Below are 25,138 nucleotides of genomic sequence, written 5' to 3'. Positions count from 1 at the left end.
GACCCTGTAAGAAGATTCTAACCTTGTTGATGTGAGATACCCCTTTGTATGCTGTGAATATGCTTTATTACTATTGGTTAATAAAGAAGCTGCTTTGGCCTATGGCAGGGTAGAATATAGCTAGGCAGGAAACCCAAGTAGAGGTAGAGGAAGAAGATGGAGTTGAGGGAGACACAAGCAGTCACCAGAGATGGGAAGTAACAAGCCATGAGCCTCATGGAAAAATATAACATAATAGAACTGGGTTAATTTAAGTTGTAAGAGCTGGTCAAAATAAGCCTGAGCTAATAGGTCAAACAGTTTATAATTAATATAAATTTCTGTGTAGTTACTCAGGACTAGGCAGCCAGGAAACAAAAGCGCACCATCCGGTTACACTTTGCTCCATAAGTAAAGTCAGTTCCTTAGGTGAATATTAGGGGATGCTACTTTGATTTGACTTTGGGACGTTATGAAGGGATCACCATTGTTTGTCTCCAGGGCCTTAGGAGTTATTCAGTCAGGATGTCAGGAAAAGAGCTAAAATGACTTTGAAAGTACCATTTCTAAGAGTTCAATAGAAAGTCAAGTTCTTTATTTATTCCAAGTTACAGGTCCTAGTCTAGCGTGATGACTCCTGGAACCTCAGTCCTCAGTGGAAGACTGAAGCAGTATTGCTGCATTTGAGATCGGCCTGGGCTACAGAGTGAGAAGACAAATTTCTGTTTCAAAATAATCTTTTATTTGCCCACCATATACATCTGAACATCTGTTTTTGACAAACATTAAATTATTTTAGTAGTAACTGACAATTTACTATACAGAATAAATCACAAAGTTCAATTTCTGACCTCCAAGCATTTCTATCTAGTGTGATATAAATAAGAATAATCTATCATTTGTGTTGTTGGTTCCTGTGAGGAGGAGACCTGCAGTCTTCCATTGATGAGCATTAGGAAACAGTTCTGAGGTTACACTCAAGAGGTAGGTGATAGTCAAGAAGGGCACTTGATCATACCGATGGTAGGTGGAGGAATATTAGAAAATCAACATGCAAAATAGAACCTTGGCTAATAATTACAGTTTCTTACAAATCAATTTATACATCTGAAATAATCATAAATTTTATAAAAATAGAAAAACTCACAGGCAATTTAGTTACCTGTTTTAAACATTGAAATAATATTTTAAGAGTCCTAAAAGGAGTTCTTTTGTGGGATTTTTGCTGTTGGTATTTTGAAGACATAGATTCTTATTTTCTATTGATTTTTAAAGCACATTTTCTATAAGATTATTAACAAATCTTGTATCATCCCTCAGCCAAAGAGCTATTTAACTATTAGAACTCCCAGGCTCCATTAATTGATAGATTTCATAACAGAATCAGAGTCATTCCAGTCCCGATGAGATGAGTTTTGGGGCACCTCCCAGGCTTGTGTCTGGCAACCAGATGATGTCCACAACTCTCTCTGGCAACAGTCTTCACGCAGCTGTCTGTGGGATTAATCTATCAGAGAACAAATGGCTGTTTTTCATATTCTTCTTAAATTCCAGCAGCCCTTCCTCCTGCCCTTTTTCTTCTACTCTCCCCTCCTTCCTCCAGGTCCTCTAGCCTCCCATCCCTTCTTTTGCCCCCTTCCTTTCTGCTGTTGGAGTCTTGCGGTTTTTCTCCTTCCTGCTCCTTCTGTGTTTGGATTCACATTTCCTTGTGTTTGGCTTTATTTTCCACACAGAACTCACTCTTGCTGGTTTCTCCTGGTTCTTCTTGCACAGGAGTTGTGGATGGGATGAATTTGGGGTGTACCCAGGGTCTCATGTACCCTAAGCACAAACTGTACTACCAAACCCTATTTCCAGCCTCAGTAAAATAGCCTTGAGTCAACCTATGCAGTGGTCCACAAAAGGCAGATACGTGAACATCTCTCAAATGTAGTGTTCACTGCTAAGATAAACACATCCTCTTTGGTGTAAACTGCTGTGCTCAAGACGTAAGAGCAATTCCTTAAATTTGGTGCATTGTTTACCATTTCTGAATACATTCATCTCTCTCTGCTTTCTGGTTGGGAAGGCAATGTGACCAGTCAGCCACTGTCCCAACTGCTATGTCTTCCCTACCATGACTGTCTGGTCCCCCTGAAACCATGAGCTAAAATAAACTCTTCCACCTTTCAGTTGCCTTTGTCACTTACTTTCTCCCAGCTATGAGAAAGGAAACTAACACCACACACAGCGTGTGTCCCATTCTAGTGGTTTTCTATCTGCTCCTTGCATTGAGCTGCATTCTTTTTCTTCAGTTCAAGCTATGCAGCTGCTTTAAGGTAAGGTAGCTTCTAAGCCCAGACTGGACTGCAACAAAGCTGTTTCCAACTTCTTGTGCCTTACCCAGGATCTTCCTGGGAGTCACATGGCTCTCCTGAGCCGTGTGTGAGGTGGCACCCCTGTGTTGTAAATGCTATTATTATATCGCTTTGCAGACGAAACCTGGGGCCCAAGGAGAACCAGCAATTTGCCTCTGGTCATATGGCACACAGCAAGCATGAGGTGCCAACAACTATATTTTATTGCTTCCCTGATGCACTGTTTTTTGTGTGTGTGTGTGTGTGTGTGTGTGTGTGTTTGTTTTGCCAACTTGACACAAACCTAGACATATCTTGGAAGAAGGAATCTCAACTGAGCAATTGCCTTCATCAAATTGTCCTGTGGACATGTCTGAAGGGCATTTTCTTGATCAATGACTGATGTGGAAGGTCTCAGCCCACTTTGGGAGGTGGCACACCTACGTAGTGTTCCTGGGGTTTATGGAAGCAGGCTGAGCAAGTCATGGCCTGCCAGCCAGTTAGCAGTGCCTCTCCATGGCCTCCATTTCAGTTCCTGCCTCCAGGTTCCTGCCTCCAGGTTCCTGCCACAACTTGCTTGCATGAAGGAAAGGACTGTAAGCTGTAAGATGATACAAACCCTTTCCTCCCAAGATGCTTTTGGTGATGGAACTTATCGCAGCAATGTAAAGCAAACTAGGATCCCTGATAAGTCAGACTTCAGTGCACTCAAAGGCTTGGCTCACACTGCCTGAGCCTTTGTTCCCCCGCATCCAGGCACTTCCATGTCCACACCTTGAACTTGTCTTTCAAAACTGCTCCATCACCTCTCGGGCCTTGGTACTGTTTAGCGGCCTTTCAAGCCTCCTGCTTTCAGTGCTGTGGAGCTGTGTGCAGCCTTCGCTGAGCCTCTTGGCTATCCTCATTGTCCACCACACGGAGGAGCCACACCATTGGTCACACCCCACTTTGGCTTCTTCGCTTTTTAACTTGACCCATCCTTTCTGACTAGAATATTCTTCCTGCCAGCCTGCCCCTCTTTTTAGAACCTATTCAAAACTTTGCTCGATATTCTACTTCCCCACAGTGCTGGAGATCAAACCCAGAGCCCTAGGTGTGCTAAGCAAGTCCTCCACGACTGAGCTTCACCTTTCACCTGCCTCTGGTTTTCTGACACAGTGTTACTTCTTACAGGCCTTCCTGTATCAGCCCTCCAAGTCTCCCAGCCCTTGGTCCTGCCTGTGCTCTTCTCAAAGCAATCTTTCTCTGCTCGGCATTCCCAGCACTCATAGGGATGCAGCGGAGGGATTTTCTGTGCCTCCCTGCTTAGACTCAAGACTGAGAAGACCCAGCCCAGTGACCTGTGCGCAACTACAACATGAACCATAAAACACTTGACCCCTGAGTGGGATGTCAAAGATATTCTGATTTGATTTACTCTGCCTGGAGAAGACGCTGATACTTTTTTTTAGATTTATTACGTATGCAGTGTTCCACCTGCATGTCTGCCTGCACGCCAGAAGAGGGCACTGTGGACAGGATTTCTTTCTGAAACACTGTTTTCTGCAGCAGTCTGTGTGGCACCTCCTACTCCCGATGAGTCTGTAGACTTTGAGGAGGGCTTCACTGGCTGTCCTGCATACTTATTTTTACACCTCAGAGTTTTCATGTGATCTCTTTTTCGTGATCCACTTGAGGTCAGATTTTCTGGAGTTTAGGTGAAAAAGCGAACACCATTGGATACATAGCTAGGTTTTCTACCAGCCCCACAAGGTGCTTACCTGGGACATGCCAGGTCCTGCCTAATCACAGTGGATCAGGAATGATTTCCAGTTGGGTGGTGTCAGGGGGAGTTTTATCTGAAAATGATTCCAAAACCTGTGAGAAACAAAACAGGGAGACACAAGCTTCAACCTCTTGCTTGGCCAAGAGTTCTTTGGGGCCTGGTCTCAGCTCCCCCAAGAAAACAGTGTCATCCTGCTGCTTTGGTGGTTGGTGCATCTGAGAGTTCTCAGAGTCCCTTAAGACATGATGGCCATCTGTCTTTTTATAATAAGCTCCACTTTAACGAATTCTCATTAGTGAAGGTTGCATTCATATAAGATACACAAAAGCTTCAGGATGGAGCGTTAGTGGAAGTGACTGTGTCCCCTTGGATGTAGGAGGTGAACCTGCCTCCTGAACAATGGTCTGGTTGACTGGGAACCTAGACTCACTAATGGCACACCCAAGAACTCACCCCAAGGAAAGCACAGAGAACATGCCAAGAAGCACAGACATGATTCATCTAACCACTACTTCAGATGGTGAAAAGTTAGAAAGGGTTCAATGGCTAAAGATTGTTAAATGAAGTCTGAATACCGGGGTATGGATTCAGGCAGGCAGCCATTAAAATAACGTGAGAAAGTACAAAGTGATGTGGGAACGGTGTGCAAGAATGAGGCCAGCATTGTCCACATTGGGAAAAAGTCACAGTGTGTTTGGAAATACAAAAAGAAAGATTAACTAGATACCATACACAAATTGTCCCAAGTGAGGAGTATTTCTCATATTAATTTTTTATATTTTAAACTAAGTTTTTCAAAACTTTGACCATAAATATGTATTATTTTTATGATAAAAATATTTAACAGATCCACAGATCCTGTTTTAAGAGCAACTGTTAAATAGGCCTGTGGCTGCTTCTCAGAACTTATCAGGGCATCCTTTTGTGCTCGTGACCTTTGTTCTCAAAACACAACATAAGCCAGATGTGGCAAAGGGTCACACCTGTAACCCTAGACCTTGAAAGGTAGAGGCAGGAGAGTCACCAGTTCAAGATCATTGTCAGCCACACAGTGGATTGGAATCCAGCCTGGGCTATGTGAGATCCTGTCTCAACTCCTACAAAACAAAGTCAACGAGGATAAAACCAGCTGAACGACACACGAGAGCTTCAGCATCCGTATCGAGATGACTGCAAGATGACTTATTTTATACAGAAATGATACCTCCCAGAAACAGCCACATTCTCTCTTCCCCACCCAGAATAAGAAGTTGTTGAGGCTTAAGCACGGCAGGTGCACTGCAGCTGCTCTCGCTCAAAACCTCTGACCTCTCACTTGGGCCCACAAGGCGACTCAAGCAGGGGTGAGGCTGGCACCCCCTCCTTCACTCTGTGTTCGTCTCCTTCACGGAAGCTCAGACTCCTGCTTGGCTCTGCACAGACACGCTAATGACTAAGGGCTGTCTGACTACCTGACCTAGCTCTCCCTGCTTCAGTGCTGAAGATCCAAAGATACTTCACTGTCCTAAACCATGGTCCATCTTGGATTCCAGAAAGAACAAAGCCCCCCAGAACACACCTCTGTACCTCACCATGAGGACAACAGTCCATTTAGGGGGTGGGGCTGCACCTGGAACAGAAGTGACTACCTTGAAGGAACTGGCTCATTCCCTGAAGAGAGGCAGTAATAAGGACTTCTGCCCACTACCCCACAGTACAGAACCAGGCAGACCACAGCGTGGCCGGGAGTACCTAACCATACACAGGTCCACCCACCAATTCTTCCCCTTATTTAAACTCCTGACAGTATCCTGAAGAAGATTTGAGCCACTGGTATCCTTTATTTCCTGATCTAATGCAGTCACACTGAGTGTTTTATGACCTCCACATGCATACACATGTGCTCACAGAGGGACCATTGTGACTTTTTTTCCCATGAGCATATTGAGACAGAGGTTTGGAGGTGGAAGAGGTGTGGGGTGTCCTGGGCTTTTGCTCTGAGGCACTAGTTACATGGGCTCTGTTGGAGAAAACTCAGATATCACAACTCCAAGAGAAAGAAGACGGACAGAAAAACCACCTCGGGGTTGTAGCTGGGCTATTCTGATGAAGCTGCAGAATGTCTAACTTCTGTGGCACTGAGATACTGTGGTAACACCCTCCCAACAGTCTGTGGCATGTTACGGAAGACAAAGACAGTCAACAGAAATGTGGGCATGCCCAGAGATAGGCCAGGAAGGCACAAGGCCTTTTATCAAGAGTCACCCAGAGAGAGCGTGGAAGGATGGGCAGGAAATGGGTTTCAGTAGGGGCTTGTGAAACCATAACGACTTTAACAGACATATACTTCTATATTCATTACATTTAAAAATATGTTTTTAAGACATTAACGAGGAGGGGGGCTGAATGAGGTGACTCAACATGTGGGAAGCTGAGCCAGGAGAATCATGGTAAGTTCGGGGACAGCTTAAGCTATGCAGTGAATATCAGGCTGATCTGGGCTATAGAGTACCTGTCATAACCAACCAACTAAACAAAGAAAACCAAAATTAAAATGAAAATAAGTAAAAAAAAAAGAAAGTGACTATAATTGTAACCCACCAGTTAAAAGGCTTTACTTAGACATTCTGATTTTTAAATTTTATTCTAATTTATCTTGTGTGTGCCTCCATGTGTATGTAAGTGATGCACGCAGGTGTGCATATGGAGGTCAGAGAACAACTTCCAGTCATCTCTGCCCTTCCACCATACGGGTCTCCCTGGGAGTGAACGGGTCAGCAGGCTTAATGACGGGAACTTTTACCAGAATATGAATTTTAAAAAAAGAAATCCTTGCAGCTTTTCAGAGGCCCTGTGGTGATAATAGGACCACCTTCTCTTTGATCTTGTGCATGTAAAGGCAGGAAATTGTTCCTTCTGAGATTCTAAAGGTGGCCTTAAATAGATACGCCATTTATAAGCACACACAAACACAGTGGGCCATTCCTGTAAAACCACCCAGGTCATAGAACACTGAGCTCAAGTTTCTTGTCAAAATGCCAGGCATGATGGTACATTCCTGTAACCCCAGCCTGTAAAAGAGGGTAAAGTAGAGCTTGTCATGAGTTCAGCCCAGGCTACATCCTGTCTTAAAAACACAGAGAAAAAGGACGGGGCCTCTCCTATCTGCCCATCTGTGCTAGCGGGGACACAGTGGTTGACTCCACTCCCCCCCCCCCGCCTGCTGCCATGCCCTCCCCTTACTCCCCAGGCCCCTGTGCTCCCCCGCCACTGCTATGCCCCCGTGTTCCTCCTCTGCTCACTATCATGCCCCCCATGTCCCTGTGCGCCCCCACCCCCGTGGCCCCAGGCATCAAAAGCCCTTGCAGGCTTACAGGTGATGGTATATATCAGGGTCCCTCTGCAGCCGGGTCTGGAATCCAATGTACAGGTCATCCCACAGCAGCCCGTGCTTCACCACGTACCTGATGACATCCACACGGCTACGGATCTGAAATGACAGCACAGCAGCCGTCTGGGTGGCTCTGGTGTGTGAGAGTTCATTCCCACGTGCCCTTAGGGGTAGGAGCTGCCAGTGCTGGCAGAGAGGAGCGAAGGAAGGAGAGATGCCCGGAGGACGATCACAGGCTGACAATAGACAGAGCGAGCTGGGAGCATGGGAATGGAGTGGGCTGAAGCAGAGCACATACAGATTAGAAGGTGGGCCAGCTGACCAGGTCAAAGGCTCAAATCCGGGTCCAGCTTTGCGGTTTAGAAACTATTGCCTCAGTTTCCCTATCTATAAAAGGAAGACTAAAGGTGACATTCCTCATAGGACTGTGGTGACGAACAAGAGAGCCTATGAACAGAAAACACTTAAAATGAAGCAGTGAGTGCTCAGAAAACGGTACTATGACCGTCACTCCCAAAGCAGCACACACCAGTCCCTGCCTGAAACCCAGAGGCTGGCCAGAGCCTCAGAGTTCATGGCAGCAAGTGTGTGTCCAAGCGCCAGTGAGCAGAACTGCCTTCTATCAGGTGGTTAAAGCCCTTAAGGAATCCCTGTGGCAGATATTGGAGTTGGTGGGCAAAAGGACACGGGGTTAGGGACAAGCTGAAATGGCTTTGGTCTCAGTCCTGTGTTGACAGACTCTGTGACCTGGAATCTGCTAGGCACCCTCACCCATTCTGTGTGTGTGTGTGTGTGTGTGTTTGCGCACGCGCGCGCGTGCATGCGTCCCCACCCCTCCCTCTCTTCCTTCCTCTCTTTTGTTGTGTGTTTGCCAGGGCCTCACTCTGTAGCCCACGACTGCTTCAAATTCACCATCCTCCTGCTTTAGTATGACAGCAGCTAGGATTTACAGGCATGTGCCACCAGATTTTTCCCTGTTACACAGGATTAGTAATGGCGGTGGGGGACAGAAAAAGAGATTTATATAAACATGAAGTATGTGAGATTGGGTACAGTTTCAAGCTCATCCTTTTTTTTGTTTTTTTTTTTTTTTTTTTTTTCGAGACAGGGTTTCTCTGTAGCTTTGGTGCCTGTCTCGGAACTAGCTCTTGTAGACCAGGCTGGCCAAGCTCAGCTTCTTAAACTGTAACTGGAGAAGGCAAAGCATACCCCCCTCCACGTGTGGTTCCTGAGATGCAGGAAGCAACTCCCTCCAGGCAACCCAGTGGCAGCTCAATGAGGGTGTTACTTGAGGACCAAGGAGAAAACACCTACGTGGCCCCCGAGGACCGCTTCTATGGCGTCTGCATACGCCCTTGGCAATGTTACAGATGATTCTGGTTATAGCAATTCTACCAGTGTCCTCGTTCTTCATGTTCTTTTTCTCCTTCCACACCAGTGGCTTCTGAAACTATGGATGTGCTGTATGATAGTATGAGTCCTTCTGATCTGATAGAGCGGGCAGGCATTGAAGCTGTAAAGCAGGTTATGGGGGGAAAACCTGACTGATGAAAGAATTGGGGGAAATTGGGAAGAATGCAGGAATTGGTTTTTTGCCTGATTATAAAACTTGGCAAAAGAATTATACTAAAATAAAAAAACTTGACTATAATAAATAATGCTTCTAAAAAACCTAGGGCTGTAGGGCTGACTGCCCATGGCCTTATAAAACAAAATTAAAATAGTAAAAAAAAAAAAACAACAATAAAAAAGGTACGACAATGGAGTAAAACCCACTAACCTATGTTTCTACAAACTACAAGTAGTTAGCCTCTGAGGCAAAAGCCTCAAAAGTTGTTTTATGATTAACCAAGCTAAAAATTAAAAATGTAATGGCTATGGGGCTTAAAAACTAAAAAATGTCATAATAAATGACAATGTTCTAATTTCAAAAAAATCTTTATGCTTCTCCTAAACTGCTTTGCCCAGTGTGTGTGTGACAAAAAAACCATTTTCCTTACATAAAATTTATAATAATAGACTGAGATTTAAAACTCAGGACAAAAAAAGATAGATTAAAAAAAAAAAAAGTCCTGCCCTGCGCTGATAGCCTGCCAGTTTGCACCAGAATCCTGTGTCCATGTACTCACTTGGCCTTCCAGACATCCCAGATCTGAGCCCCTCTTCTCTGCTGAGGTTGGTCCCAGACACTGTGAGCCACGGCACTCCTTTGGCAGGAAGGACTGTATAACTGGATGTAGGTGTTGTGGAAACACTTGGCAATGCTAAAATGTTTCTGCGTGTGCAATGAACAAAACTTCCATAAAGCTCAAATGGAACGAATCCGAGGCACTTCTAGCTGTACTTGCCCGAGAACTATTACAGATTCCACTGCAGCCTTAGTTCTGAACACATAGCATGTGAACCTTGCATGAAGCTTGCCACCACCACACAAAGCCCACAAGCGCTGCTGTTCAGATTGGACACGAAAGTGTATTTTGGCTTGGATGGCCTTGGCATTGCAACATAGAATGGGGCAAACAATGATGTCGACAATATTTACGAAATGTTTGCCACAGTGCTCGGTACAGAACAGTTTAACGGACTCTGAAGCAGAGGACGGCTTGAGCTCAACATTTTGATATAAATATGGCTAAATTGAGAATAAAGAAAGGGATGGTTACATGGGTCTTCTCACAAGTGAAAACTTTGTTTTCTATATCTATAAATCAGAGTAAGTTCTGCTGCAGTTATAACATAACATAAAATGCAACTCAGTGTACTAAAATATACCCCACTAAAAGCCAGGCACATTAGCATGTTAAAGATTTTAATCCCAGTACTGGGGAGGAAGAGGCAGGCAGATCTCTGTGAGTTGAGGTCATTCTGGTCTACAGAGAGAGTTTCAGCCAAGACAATAAGATAAAGAGAGACAGAGAGAGACCTTGATAGAGAGACAGAGACAGAGAGACATAGATAGATAGATAGATAGATAGATAGATAGATAGATAGATAGATAGATAGATAGATAGATAGAAACAGAAAGATAGGGAGAGAAAGACAGAGACAGAGACACAGAGATGGGGGACAGGACAGAGTGACAGCAGTGTCACTAATGAGGCAGCCATCATGTCTAGGACATGGAGGTCTTGTTTCATCTCTCCAGTTAGGGACTTCCACAATAATCTCAGTGGCAGAAAGAAGGCCCTGGAACCACGGCTAACACTGTATAATCTGTGGAGAGATTGCTACAATGCGCGCTTTTATGCATCCTCCCCTGTGCCCAATCCAGCAGCTTGGTAGGGCGGGAAGGAGAATTAAGGATCAGATAGGCCAAACAACTTGCTTGAAGTTTCATGGTGAGCAGTTTGTGTTCAACAGTGATGGACACCCATTTTCATCTTGACCTGTCTCCAAGGCCAAGGATCCTTCCTGGATACCACACAGTCATGCCAAGGGATTTGCTGGGCCCAATAAAGCATGCCATGTTCACACTGACTCCACTCCCTTTCTAGAGACTCTGGCTGATCGCCCTTAGAGACTGAGATGTACCTCTGCTGTTACAGACTACTGAAAGCTCCTTGGGAATCCGACGCTGGGGGGAGGGAAAGGCTGAAACCCTGGTGTCCTGGAGGAATTTGCCTTGCACAAAAGATGCCGCACAGTTTCGACAACTGAGGTGAACTTGTGCACATTCTTGCTTGGTCTCTTGGTCTATATAAAACTGTAACACTGTGAAGAAAAGGCCAGGCTGGCCTAGTGGGAAACAAACCTCATTTTCCGTCAATTTGTTTTCTAGTTCTTTTTAAGGTGCTAGGGGTTAAGTGAACTTAGGTCACTGGGCAACAACTTTGGAGAAGCCAACCAGGAGGCAAACTTGTAGCTCACTGACCCCTTGGCAAGAGGGAGGTAGATTCCCAGTGGGGAACTTGCCTCATTCTCTGGCCCTTGGGTGCAGTTGCCTGTGAACACAAACTGAAGAGCCGATAGAGGAAAGGGGGTTTGGGATTCTGGCCTTGCTTGTGAAGAACACTCTATTTGTTGGATTTTATGGTATGTGGCGTTCCTGGAACATTTTCAGGGTTCTGAGGGCACTTTCAGGGTTCTGTCCTTGGTTTGTTTTATGATTTTGTCATTGATTTATTTAAAAAAAAAAAGGACATTTTAAAGAACTGTTATTTTGAAGGCTCCGTTGAGTTATTTGCCTCGGTTCTGTGCTTCTGGAGCAGGGAAGCTCCCGACTATTGGACAGCGCTCACTGTTTGCTTTTCTGTGTAGCCTGGTTTGGCAGCTGCCTTTAGATTTTGACCGCTCCTTAGCTCCATACTTGAGGTATATAAACCATTTAGGCTCTTTGTTGCCTCCAACTCACAGAGATCCTCCTGCCTCTGCCTCCTGAGTGCTGGGATTAAAGGCGTGTGCCACCACGACCGGCCTTTTAGGCTCATTTTGAGTCCCAGAGCTGTGCCACCCGCTGGGATAAATTATGTCTGCCACCTAAGGCTTGAATAGCTGTCGGAGTACACCTTTGCTGTGGAATAAAGATCAAGAAAGGCAGCTGCTCTCGTTGGGACGTAAGCACATTCTGCAGGGGATCTCTAGTGTAACCTGCAGAGGCCTGAGAAATGGCAATTCTTCGTTATTTTGGAGGCACCCTAGGGAGAATCCCTGCTGACAAGTCCTTTTGTGCTCTCACAGTGCACCCTGGATTAATAGAACTTTTAGTGTGTCGTTTTGTATATTAGTCTGTGGTTTTGACAATTGGCTTGGTGGGGACACTGAAAATGGCATGACCGTACCAAAGGTCACGTTACAGATGATCTGTCTGAGGTTCTGCTGGACACAGAAGAGACCATGACATACCCAGGGAAAAAAGCCACCCCAGTGTAAGAGTTGTGAGAGGCTGACTGGCTGATTAAAACTCCGCGATTATGGAGAGATGTCAGCCACAGTCAAAATGGTCTCGGGCTGTCTTTAGCTTCTTTAATAGCCACCCATTGCCTGCCTTTGTGCCTGAGCCAACATTCTGTTGCCTATCAGACAACACCTTTGGAAGGCATTGACTTAGCAGACCATGAGTTTCCATCAGTCCAAAAGCTAAGAACGCCATCTTATAGTCCCTGAAGTCTACAGCAGATCATTCCCCGCTTTGTGATGACTTGTCTGCCCTAGGCTCCCTTTGGGAAACACCTTGAGTTAAGACTTTACTCTGAAATAAAGAGCTTCATAAGTCATTTCCATACTGTAGTGTGTCATTTGGAACAATCTGTATTCATGTTCCCAGGCCACGGTCACTCATATTTGGCTCAAGGATAAATCATGCCTTACTTGTTTTGAGTTGTGTTTCTGAGTCAGCAGAAGAGGGGTGGTGGGAAGGGAGAAGGAAAGAAGCAAATGATAAAGACAGCAGAAGAAGGGAGGAGAAGGGGAAGGTGCTAAGGAAGAGGGAGAGGGAGAGGAAGGGGAAGGGATCCCCACCAGGGGAGCTGCTCACTTCTTCATAGGGATGCTCCCTGCTTGGTCTCTCTTTTGGAAAAGACAAATCTAGAAAGTCCACCAGATAGTCGTACCCTCCAGGCAAAGCGTTGAAGTCTTCATCTGTTTCGATCATCTGTGCAAATGACAAGGCGGCAAATGGAAGAGCGTTCATCAGTGTCACGGTCTTTAAGACATTCTAAGATGGCAGAAATCTTAAACACTCTGAAAGAATAGCAGTGAGTTGAAATACAACCCTCCCATCTTCCTTCCTCCCTCTACACTCCCCCCTTCCTCTATTCCAGCCTCTCTCTCTTGAACTGGCAGCGTTACATTCTTCACCTTCTACAGCCGCAAAGCCGCTGCCTCTCGCTGCTCTAACTTCAATGGCGTAGAGCATTATCAGCATCGAGATATCAAGATGCACTGGAGGCTTTCAGATGAGGACCCTACAGTCGGATTACACCCCACACCACACAGCAGCTGAACAGAAGTACATTCACAGGACCAGTGTGGCAGCACAGCAGGTGAAGGTGCTTGCCCCCACGGCTGACCACGTGAGTCCAATGCCTGGAACCCACATGGTGAAGGAGGGAACTGATCCCCACAAGCTGCTCCCTGACCTCCACACACTCGCTGTAGCACAAATACTCATGCACACACACATAAATAAGCAAATAATAAATCAATGCCATTTTAAATAATATATTCATTAAAAGTTTTAAAAAGCTTCCTTTTCAATCTGATTACCCAAGTGAAAACAGCATTCAGTTTCCTATTGCTTTGGGTTTCAAAGGTGATTTCCTCAAAAAAAAAAAAAAAAAAAAAGCTGAGAGCTAGAGTGAGCACATTTTATAACATTCAAATATGGTTTTAGACCTGTTATTCCTTTACATCATTAAAAGAGAATGCCTCAAATATAGAAATGACCTAATCTGGAAATAACTCATCTTAAGAAGGGAGGGAGAGCCTCACACATGCTCATTCCATCTTTGGTGTTAAGCAGGGGACATATGGCCATGGGTGGGCACAGGGAAGCGTGGTTCTGGAGAACCACAACTATGGGGTACAGCAAGTGTGACTGGAACTGATGCTCAGGGGCTGGACAGTAAATGGGGAGGGGGGTCCTCCGCACAGTTGGCATTGGCTGCTTCTGTCTCACACTGCTCCCTCTGAGCGGACTCCACCCTCTGGCTCCACAGTTAAGCATTCCTGATGCGCCAGGCAATGGAAACTACTGACAACCGCGAGAGAGAAGGGCGGAGGGGGTAATAAAACACACTCGAAGGGGAACGCCTAGGCAGAAGGGTACAGAGGATGGGGTTCCAGGAGAGGAAAGGCACCAGCCAAATCAAAGTAGAGATGAAAATGCTACAAGGACCCTAGGACTTCTTATACAGTGATTTAAAAACTTTTAATGCATGGTGATAAGGGAGAAAAATACTGCAAAAGGCAAACTGAGCTGCGCCTAATGGCCCTGCAGCTTCAAAAGAGCGCTACAGCTCACGGAGTTCTGCAAGCCTCTGCTGGGCCCTTTGGAGAGCTGATTAGAAACTAAGCTGGAAACCAGGGGACTGCAAAGATCTCTGGACTACAAGAGAGCATACCCTGACCACCAGGTTGTAATTCTTGAATCCAGCCCAGGTGAAGTACTCTTTTATCCAGGATGGGTGAAGAAAGATTTCATCTTCAACAGCAGAATGCAAGGTCTCCAGGTACGGGTCAAAGTTCCAGGAATCCTTGTAAATTTTTGTCCCTTCTGGAGGCTCCATGATGCCCTTGCTTAAAAACACGAAGAGGAGGAGGGTTAGAAAAGCAAGCAGCAAACAAGGAAGGCAAAACTAATACTTTGAGAAAAACCCCACCGGAGGAGTTTCAAGATGTGTGCCTGCCTCCCGGGTCCAGCGTAGGCCAAGCCACACCACTTCCATTCGCTAGTTAATGGGCAAGGTTCCCAAGTCAGACTTCATTGACTAATCTTGTGCATGTCTGCAGATGTAAAGCTGCAAGGTCTCCGATTTGGACCCTTCTGCTCCAAATAGCTGAGTGATGGATGCGTTGAACATGATCAACTTGTATGGACTTTGTGGATGTGGTACCCAGTTGACCCTGCATCTCAATTACCATAGGCATTTGGTGAAAGCAGCGCAAGGACCGAAGACGTTTCTTGCTGGGAGTGGAGGCTCCTAAGACTCAGGAAGCTAAGAAAACTCAAAGGCTAAACAGACGCCTTCCCCAAGCTCTACAAGCCATCCACAACAGTTGGGGAGAGGGCACACTCCTGCAGAGCTGCCCACGGGTTGGGCTAAGAGCTGCAGGGTTGCAGCTTTTATGAGTGGAACTGTAATGGGTTGGAATTTTCTCTAATGAGCCAACGATGCTGGTATGAGAGACCCCAATGAATTCACTGGCTCACCAAGCTACACTTGGGTAGAACTGGCTCTTTCATCCATTAACGGTGTCCTTCTGAGGTGAATAAATGGCTGTTCGTATCTTCAGGGAAAGGCTGGCTATGCGGTGCCCAGTAAATATTTGAGCATATAAATAAACTTTAGCCTATAGGATTTTGTGATATACTGTGCTCTGTCTGTCAATCAAACTCCTGTTTTCAGACAGTTGTACAACTTTCTCTTTAAATCTGGTTGGTAGGATAGACAGTCTTAAAGTCCGGTTCATCTGGGGGAGAAATATCACTGTATGGGACACAGACCCTTGAATTCTGAGAAAATAATAGGATGTGAAGTGAATAAGGATAAAGCTCAGGGGGCAAATATATCTGTGCCTACTGATGTTTGGAGGCAATAGTAGAATCTTCTCAAAGATACCCTTTGAGTCCCTCTTGTCTCTGAGGCTACAGAGGCACCCAAAGTGTATCAGCTCTGAAAGATTGCTTGTCGGCAACAAAGAGAGGGAATTCCCACAGTTTCCCTGTAATTCCTGTAAGAACTGTTTTGTGTAGGGATGTGGTGAGGGAGCAAGACCTCACTCTGTAACCCTGAAACAAACCAGGCTGGCCTTGAACTCTTGCCAATCCTCCTGCTTCCTCATGGGCTGGGATTACAGATGGGCACTTAGACTCCCAGCTAAGAACTGTCTCCATCAGGCGGCAAAGTTAACCCATAAAGAAAACCCTTACTACATGCAATATGCTTAGTTTTTATTCCTACTGATGAAATTTTCTTTTAGTGAAAATGTTGGTTATGACCGATGACTTGGTTGGATGTCCAGCCAGTACACCATGACCTGCAAACTGAGAAGCACTAGCATGAAGGAAGGCTTGTGAGGGAGAGGCAGGGGACAGCCCCTGAGTGAGTGATGAAGATGAGGGAAGGGAAGCGAGATGGAGCCGTGTGAGGAACAACTGAAGTCTGTGAAGGAGAGCTGACCAGGCTCTAGTCATATCCGAGAAGTCAGCAAAGGGCAACACCAACTTGCTTGCTGCTCACTTCCTACAATATGAGCGTTTCTACATCTGGGTCAGAATTTTATGGCTATGTGGCTCAGGATGTGTACTTACAAAACTATAGGCCTCTGGAGTCCAGGCTAACCTTTTGGAATTGGATTTTCCTGTCTGATATTTTGAAAGGTGCTGCTAATTTTATAGGTCAGACTTGCACTGGCGTGACAACGAGCTTTCTGGACCACCCTACACAGATGCTGGCAGTTGAACTCTGGGCTTCTGGGGCAGCAGCAAGTGCTCTTAATGACCGAACCACCTCCAGCCTCTTCCTTTTACTCCCTGGTAAAGCCCTGAGGTGATGAAAGTGCCTGAGCCGGGGTGAAATGCTTGGGAAAATTGTCTGATTTGAGAGATATTTACCAGTCTATTTTATTAAACAGTGAGACGTATATTTCCTTTTTTTTTTTTTTTTTTTTTTGGTTTTTTGAGACAGGGTTTCTCTGTGGTTTTGGAGTCTGTCCTGGAACTAGCTCTTGTAGACCAGGCTGGTCTCGAACTCACAGAGATCCACCTGCCTCTGCCTCCCAAGTGCTGGGATTAAAGGCGTGCGCCACCACCGCCCGGCTTATTTACTTTTCTTGAGTCAGGGTCTCAACTAGCGCAGTCTGGCCTGCTCCTCCTGCCTCAGCTTCCTAAGGGCTAGGATTGCAGGTGTGTGGCATCCTTCCTGGCTCTAGGATCCCCTGGCTCACTTTCTAAAGGGAGATGGGGATTTTATCAGGTAAGCTTAGCATGTTAGTCAACAAAACTTAATGAAACCACAGAAGAGTAGGGAGCCTTTCATCATATTATAAACACTGTATAAGGCATTTTATCCCCCATACCTGTCTGTTGGGTCCTTCAACATCCTGCCCAGGTCAAGGGTAGCTCCAGGCTGTGGAGTCCATGTCATCACTTCACAGCTTTTCTTGATAAGATTGTTGAGTTGGTTCGGGTCATTTTTAGTGTTTGTTTCCTTAATATACCTAGGAAACAGGAGCATTGCCAGATAAGAGAGTTCATTCTCAGGAGTGTGGTAGCAAGAGTGAACATTTGGTTCACCCGTTATTCTCACTCTCCAAACCCCCTCCACACACAGCTAGGAAAAATAAAGACCATGTTTGGGCTAACGTCCCTAATCAGCCAAGGAACTTGTTCATATCTTTTGTTTTGTAAGTAGACTCCAGTGGTGGTTGGAATTAAGTTTGAGAAACCATTAGTGACTATTACACACAGGCAGTAATTGCACATTCATACTGAATATCAGCTGAAATGAAGATGGATTGACAATTACTCGGCAGGCACTATACCAAGTGCTTGATATGAACTAGTTGACTTTGTCTTGCAAGGCCTCATGAGATTGCTGCTATCAGCGCATTCATTTCCTAGAGAAGGAAGCAAAGGCTGCATATCGCATGACCTGCACAGGCTCAGACTGCAGACAGACCCCAGGGCCTCTCTCTAGCTTTCAGAACAAAATCTGGAAAGTCTCTGTCCTCGAAACCATTAAAACTGTACCTCTTAGCCTCAGTGCTGGTCGAATAGCCCAGCAGTGACAGATCCTGTTTCAAAAACACAGGCGGATAGCACCTGAAGAACGACACTCATGGTTGGCCTCTGACACCTACAGTGATATGCATCCACACGCACCACCACACGTGTGTGCGTGCACACACAGAAAGAAGAGCAGGGTGTGGGAGGAAAGAGGAAACAAGGAACCTTTTGAAAATCCACTCATTACAGAAGAACACATATCCTCAATCATAATCCTTCCTGAGGCCTGGTTCCTCCTTTTTCTTCTCTTTTCTCGTGCGTGAAAGGTAAGGACTTTACCACTGTACTAGAGCTATAGTTCAAGATCTAGAATTTAATTACAACATTAAAGCTTGGCCTCCCCCAAATCAAGCACCACATCACCACCTTTCTCACAATAACCTTGTCAATCTCCACATCACACTGACATTGGTGTTGGGACAGAAAACGGGAGATGCAGAGAAAATGGATTTATCATTGCATTCACCTCACAGGGACTTACACAGACCTTACTGCTAAAGAGACTTGGCCATCCTTTGCTTCAAGGTGGTTCTCTAGATCTGACATTTAGTCAGATTGTTAACTAGAACATGAACCAACATCTGTGTTTCCTTCCTGAAAACACAGTCACCGCCCATGGCCTTGTCCTTGCTCCCAGCAGCTTTCTGATGCTTCAGTTCCTGTGTGGGTCTGTGCATATGTGCACGTGTGAGTATGTGCATGTGTGTGCCTATGTCTGCATGTGTGCACCCATGAGTAAGTGCATATGTGCACCAGTAAGTATGTGCATAAGTGCACTTGTGAGCATGTGCATATGTGCACTTGTGAGCATGTGCATATGTGCACTTGTGAACATGTGCATGGGTGTATTCATGAATGTGTGCATATGAGCACCTGTGAGTGTGTACATATGTGCACCAGTGAATATGTGCATGTGTGCACCTGTGAGTGTGTGCAAGTATACACCTGTGAGTATGTGCATATGTGCACCTGTAAGTATGTATATGTATACCTGTGAACATATGCATATGTGCACTTGTGAGCATGTGCATGTGTGCACCCGTGAGTATGAGTATGTGTGCACCTGTGAGTGTGTGCATATGTGCACCTGTGAGCATGTGCATATGTGCACTTGTGAGTATGTACATGTGTGTACCTCTGAGTATGTGCATGTGTGCACCTATGAAGTGTGCATGTGTGCACTCCTGAGTGTGTGCATGTCTGTGCCCATTAGCATTTGCATGTATGAACCTGTGAGCATGTGCATGTGTACACCTGAGAGCATGTATGTGCATGTGTGCACACATGAACACGTGTACCTATAATCGTGTGCATGAGTGCACCTGTGAGCATGTACATACATGCACCACTAATGTATGCATATGTTCACCTGTGAGTATGTGCTTGTGTGCACCTTGAGCATGTGCATGTATGCACCCATGAGTGTATGTGTGTGCACATGAGTGTGTGCATGTATGCAACTGTGAGTGTGTACATGTGTGCACCCATGAGCATATGCATATGTTCACCTGTGAGTATGTACATGTGTGCACCTATGAGCATGTGCACGTGTGCCTGTGAGTATGTGCACCTATGAGCATGTACATGTGTGTGTACCCATGAGTGTGTGCCTATGAGGATGTGCATGTGTGCACCTGTGAGCATGTGCATGTATGCTCCTATGATATATGTGTGTGTTCCTGTGAACATGTGCATATATTTACCTGTGAGCATATGCATGTGTGCACCTGTGAGTGTGTGTACCAATAAGCATGTGTGTACATGCACCCATGAACATGTGCATATGTGAATGCATGAGTGTGTGTACTCATGAGCATGTTTATGTGTGCACCCATGAGTTCACAGACTTCCACAACTTCATAATATGTGTTTGTCTCATTACAATATTATTGTACAATATTGTAGACAATATTTATCTGCAATAATAATGAAATCAGTATCCCCACACCATCATCTCAAGTGTCATGGGCACTGAGGACACTTTCTAGCTGCTTACATATAGAATTGTGACTATTAGTTACTTTTACAGACAGCATTGTGTTGGGAGGTTGAGTACTCCCTGAGTAAACACACACTATGGTGGGGTCCTATACACTGTGAACGTTGGTTGATAAATAAAGCTGCTTTGATCTGTGACAAGGCAGGACAGAGCCAGGAAGGAAATATAAGCAGAGATACAGGTGAAGAAGGGTGGAATCTGGGAGAAACCATCCAGCCGCCCAAGACACAACATGCCAGAGTACCACTGGTAAGCCACAGGCCATGTGGCGATACACAGATTAAAAGAAATGGGTTAATTTAAATGTAAGAGCTAGCCAGTAAGAAGCCTGAGGCATCAGCCAAACATGTATAACTAATATTAAGCCTTGGTGGTTATTTGGAAACTGGCAGGCAGGGGAGAAAGCTCTGATTAGAACACACCACCTCCAGTTTTTCTGAGACCCCTGCTTTCAGCAACTTCACGTTCCATTCATCTGAATTCTCTTCTCTCTTTCCACTGCCACTCACCGTTCCTTCCTGGGTAAGAGCAATCGTTTCAAATGGCTCGCCAAACCAGTGTCCTTTTTGCCTTTGCCACCCTCTAGACACATGACCTGCCATCTTGTGATGTTCCTCTTCCTGGATAGACTCCTTTCCTGGGTTCCCCAAACCCTCATAAGAGACCCCAAACTGTGGATTATGGCAGACACTGTGGGTCCAGTCTGGGTCCCAACCTTTTCCCTGCTTTCTTCGTAATGCCCCCTGCTCCAGCCCTTGGACTGAGCTGCAGACTCTCTCCCTAAAATTCTTCTTCCATAGGTTCTCCCAGTGCAGCGCAGGAGGGGCTGAAGCTTTCCCTGTAGAACTGGCCTTGACCTTTTGTCAATTTTCCTGCCTCTGCCTCCTAAGTGCTGGGGTTATAGGTGTGCGTTATCAAGTCCTGTCATAAACTACAGTCCAGCAGCTCAGCACCTCCTTGTCTTTTCTGATAAGGTCCCAATTAATTTTTGAACATAGCCTTCACTAGGCCAAAAGTCATCATTTTATCGCCGGCCCTGATTTCCATTCCATGGTATTTGCTAGCCTGTATTATGATTGCTTTTTCTTCTTTCTACAAACTAGAACCATAAGGACAGACATTTTACTTCTTACTCCCCTTATCTCTAACACTGTGCTATTTTATAAATAATACATGACACAAAAAAAGCGGAACCAGCACTGACCACAGGAAGCTGTCCTTTAACTTTGAGTCATTCTTACTAAAAATATTTGAAAGAGTCAAGATACCTAGAGAGCATCAAGAAGGATACAGAAAAGAAAAAAGTATCTGTCACAGGAAACATTGGGTGGTTCCAAATGCAGGGCCACCTGGTGAAAGATAGGTATCAGCAAACTGAGCCATATCTTAGCCGTGAGACAAAGGAAATCATAAGTGTGGGATAATTGGTTACAATAAATGGCAGTAGAACCAGAGCCTGAATCCCACACCACTGTCTCTTCTCCTGTGTTCCTGTCACCACTCAACAGGAAGTCAGGGGCCATCCTTGAGTGATTATTGTCATGAAAATTTATCTCAAAACTGCCTTCTTCATTACTTAGTGAAATCAGAAAAACACAGACACAACCATGCCCATCTGAAGCTGACAGAGCTTTGCTGTTTGAGGGTAGGCAGTGTCTGTGTTCCACCTCCAAGTCCCAAAAAGTTTGCAGCAACTGTGTCCTAAAATTGATCCTCATAGAGCAGAGGGCACTTGCTCATAAAGTCCTGGCTGGGGTTTTAGTCACAGTAAGCAACAGCTGTCAACCACATTGTATATGTAACAAAAACATTTTTTGTAAGAACAAAATTTCAATACCTGCAAAATTTTGTTTAGCCTTTAAAATGACAGACTTAAGCCTGGCATGGTGGTAAATGGCTGTAATCTTGGCACTCAAGAGGTAGAAGCTGAGGGATTCCAGGTTTGAGGCCAAGGTGGCCTGCATAGCAAGATTCTATCACAAAAAAAAGAGTAAATGAAAACTAAAATAAAATGTAGCTACACATACTGTAAAATGGGTTTTTATTTTCCGAAGAGATTATGAGCTCTGTAAAAATGTGCATCGCAGCACAATTTGCTTGTTCACAAATATGCTTTAAATACTCTATTTTGGCTTGGGAAACTTCTTCTGGATCATCACGCTGTGAAATCATAGATGCACATGGGACACGGAAGTAGAAGTAGACTTGTCTAAAGCGACTAACAGGAGGGGAAGAAAGGGAAGGTCGGGACATGGAAGTATACGCAACGTGCGGTATATACTTATACGAAAACTATTAAAAATAGGTAAATCTTCAAAGAAAAAAGGTTGGTGAGACAGCCCAGCAGGTGAGAGCACTTGCCACCAAACCTGCCCACCTGAGTTTGACTCCTGGGACTTACATGGTAAACGAGAACTGAGGGCCGCAGATTGTCCTCAGACCCTCCCCCCACCCCCACACACTAAACAAGCAAATATAACTTTACATAAAAGAAGAATCATGTCTGCCTGAAGGCAGAAGGATGACTCTCTGAATAGCTGGTAGTCGGAGAGCGATGGCGGCTGAACGTGAGCCAAACCAACAATCTGCAGGCGTGAGATGTCGGGAGGAAATCTACTGCTTCATGCACTAATTTTAAAAAATTATCAAGTTCGCTCTTTATTCTTTAACTTTTCAAATATACTTACATCTCTGTGGAATACAGTCCCATGGGCGTTAGCCATGTGCAGGTTTCTGTGAGTCCCAGTCAGAATACAAGCTTATCACTCCCAAAACTTCCTTGCATTGCACTGTGCTTTCCCGTCTCCCAACCCCTCAGCTCTGACAAAAACTGGTCTGTGCTTCATTCTCGTTGCTTTGTTTTTCTTTCCTCTAAATTGCCATATAAACTACATATAAACCACCTGAGGCTTGTATACTTTTGAAGCTGCCGTCCATCACTCCACAATGCCTTAGAGATTCATTCATGTGAATGAATGCAACAATAGTTTTCATTGTGGAACAGATGGCGTTACTCATACAGATATGCTTTCTGGAGGTTCAGTTACGACTGTGTGTGCTTTGGAGCACCTAAGCTGCACACTTAACTAACAGAGTTTTATAAAAGCGAGATTTAAACTTCTTTAACATTGCAGTGAGCACTTAAAATGATAAAACTCTATTTGGCACGGTGACAGATGCCTGTGACCCCAGCACTCATGAAGCTGAGAGAAGAGGATCACAAACTTCAAATTATGGCTTCACAGTTTGTTTATCCTTTTTCACGGCATGTGGGTTGACTTGGTAATCATGAACAAGGCTATTATTTATATTTTCATATAGCTTTGTGTAAATTAAGGCTTGCATCTTCACAGAACAAATGCCCAGGAAGGGAAATGCTAGACCACCTAGTAAGGTGAGCTTTAAAGCAGCCTCCAAACTTCCTCCAGCATGGTCGAGCCATTTTACATCACCATCAGCCACATGGAAGGATGCTGCTCACCCTGAAGGCTATGCTGCTGTGCTGTGGTCCCCCCACTGCAGCTCCTGCAATTATCTATCTTATTTGCTATCTAGATGCCTTCCTAGTACACCAAGAAAACAAATCGAAATTAAAAGAGGACTATGGAACCGAACAGAGAGTTCTCAGAAGAACTATAAATAGGTAAGAAATATTTCTAAAAATTCTTAGCCATCAGGGAAATGCAAATATTAAAACTACTTTTGATATTTCATCTAACTCCCGTCAGAATAGCTGAGAGTAAGATGACAGATGCTGCAAAGACGTGGGGAACACGGAACCCTCAACCACTACTGGTGGGAGTGCAAACTGGTACAGCCACTATGGCGATCAATGTGGGGGTTCCTAAAAAGACTAGAAAGAGATCTACCACATGATCCAGCTACACTACGTTTTCATTATCCATTTGTCAGTTATGTCATGGGTTTCTAGGCTGTTCACATGTCCTAGCTATTATGCATAAAGAAACTGCGAACATGGATGAGGACGAGTGTCTATAGTAGAAAAAAAGAGTCCTTTGGGACTGCACAGTGTGAGGAGAAAAAGAGCTGGTGTGGGATTCCGCTCTCTCTGCTGTGAATATGTTTTATTACCCTTAGTTAATAAAGAAGACACTTTGGCTTATAGCAGGGCAGAATATAGCCAGACTGAAAGAGATATATAGAGAGAGTAGGTGAAGTTAGAGAGCCATCATGTAGCTGCAAAAGGAGAAGGATACTAGAAGCTTACAGGTAAGTCACAGCCTTGTGGCCATACACAGATTAATAAAAATTGGTTAATTTAAGATAAAAGAGCTATCTAGAAACATGGTTGAGCTATTGGCCAAACATTGTTTTCTAGGTGATTATTTGGGTCTGGGTAGCCAGGAAACTGTTTACAAATGGTGCCCAACATGGGGCATAGATCCACATAAGATCTAAAAAAATTAAAAAAAAAAAAGCTTAAGAAAAAATAGGGCTTCTAGACCCATAAAAACTGGAGTCAAGCACAACTTCTTGGTAGCCACATTTATTTTCAGATAGGCTCTCTTTGCTGGCAGCGAGCAGAGGCACAGTTCCTTTAAGAGAAGGTTTCCTGACTCAGCATTAGCAGCAAAAATTGCTTCTTTGAGAGACAGCTTCCTGGTTCATGCTGGTGACAGGAACAGCTCTGGATCTTTTTGGAGGTTCTGTTATGGAGCACTTAAATGGGGTTTTTGAGCAGTATGGGGCAAAATTGTTTTATGGTGACATAGACCCACTACGCCCCTGGAGTTGGGGTGGTGAGTATGGCTCACAGAGGTGATAAACATACCACTTCCATGTTAGACAGGGCAGAGCCAACTGGCAAAGCTTCAGCATTAATCCTAGCTATGCCTGCTTAGCACTTCAAAAAAAAATTGCTCCTGGTCAGAAAAGGATTTTAGGATTCAGACATAAAAGACAAAAACGATTCAGACACAAAAGACTTCTAAATGAGACAGTGTTTAAAAATGTATGTAGGCTTGGGAGAGAAAGGAAAAAGAGTATAGAAAGTTATAAGAAGTAAATAGTTTTTAAAAAATAAAATAGTCTTTAAAGAGACAGTAACAGTGATATAAAAAGTCATGTAAAGATGGAAAATGCACAGAGAATCTGGATTATGTATATTATTGTGTTTTCTTTGAATTTCTTGACAGCAGAGAGACATTTGATACTGGGGGCAGCTAAGCTAAACCAACATATATATTTTAAAGGTATCTTGACTTTAAAATTCGAGTCTAAG

The 25,138-nt window shown here is 44.7% G+C and overlaps 1 protein-coding gene across 1 annotated transcript in view; it reads right to left on the bottom strand.

Moving 5' to 3' along the window:
• Positions 1–710: 710 nt before the first annotated feature.
• LOC130885512 (cytidine monophosphate-N-acetylneuraminic acid hydroxylase) overlaps positions 711–25,138 on the bottom strand; it is a 54,915-nt gene continuing 30,487 nt past the window's right edge. The window contains exons 9-14 of the mRNA XM_057787051.1: positions 17,189–17,329; positions 14,512–14,686; positions 12,924–13,040; positions 7,434–7,549; positions 4,076–4,172; positions 711–1,486 (exon numbers count right to left, since the gene is read on the bottom strand). Of these exons, the coding sequence (XP_057643034.1) occupies positions 4,097–4,172; positions 7,434–7,549; positions 12,924–13,040; positions 14,512–14,686; positions 17,189–17,329 (625 nt within the window). The 3' untranslated portion in view covers positions 711–1,486; positions 4,076–4,096. The remainder of the gene's footprint in view (positions 1,487–4,075; positions 4,173–7,433; positions 7,550–12,923; positions 13,041–14,511; positions 14,687–17,188; positions 17,330–25,138) is intronic.

This window comes from Chionomys nivalis, chromosome 13 (genome assembly GCF_950005125.1).
Source record: "Chionomys nivalis chromosome 13, mChiNiv1.1, whole genome shotgun sequence".
Classification (NCBI taxonomy): Eukaryota; Metazoa; Chordata; class Mammalia; order Rodentia; family Cricetidae; genus Chionomys; species Chionomys nivalis.
This window is presented reverse-complemented; position numbering and strand designations above follow the sequence as displayed.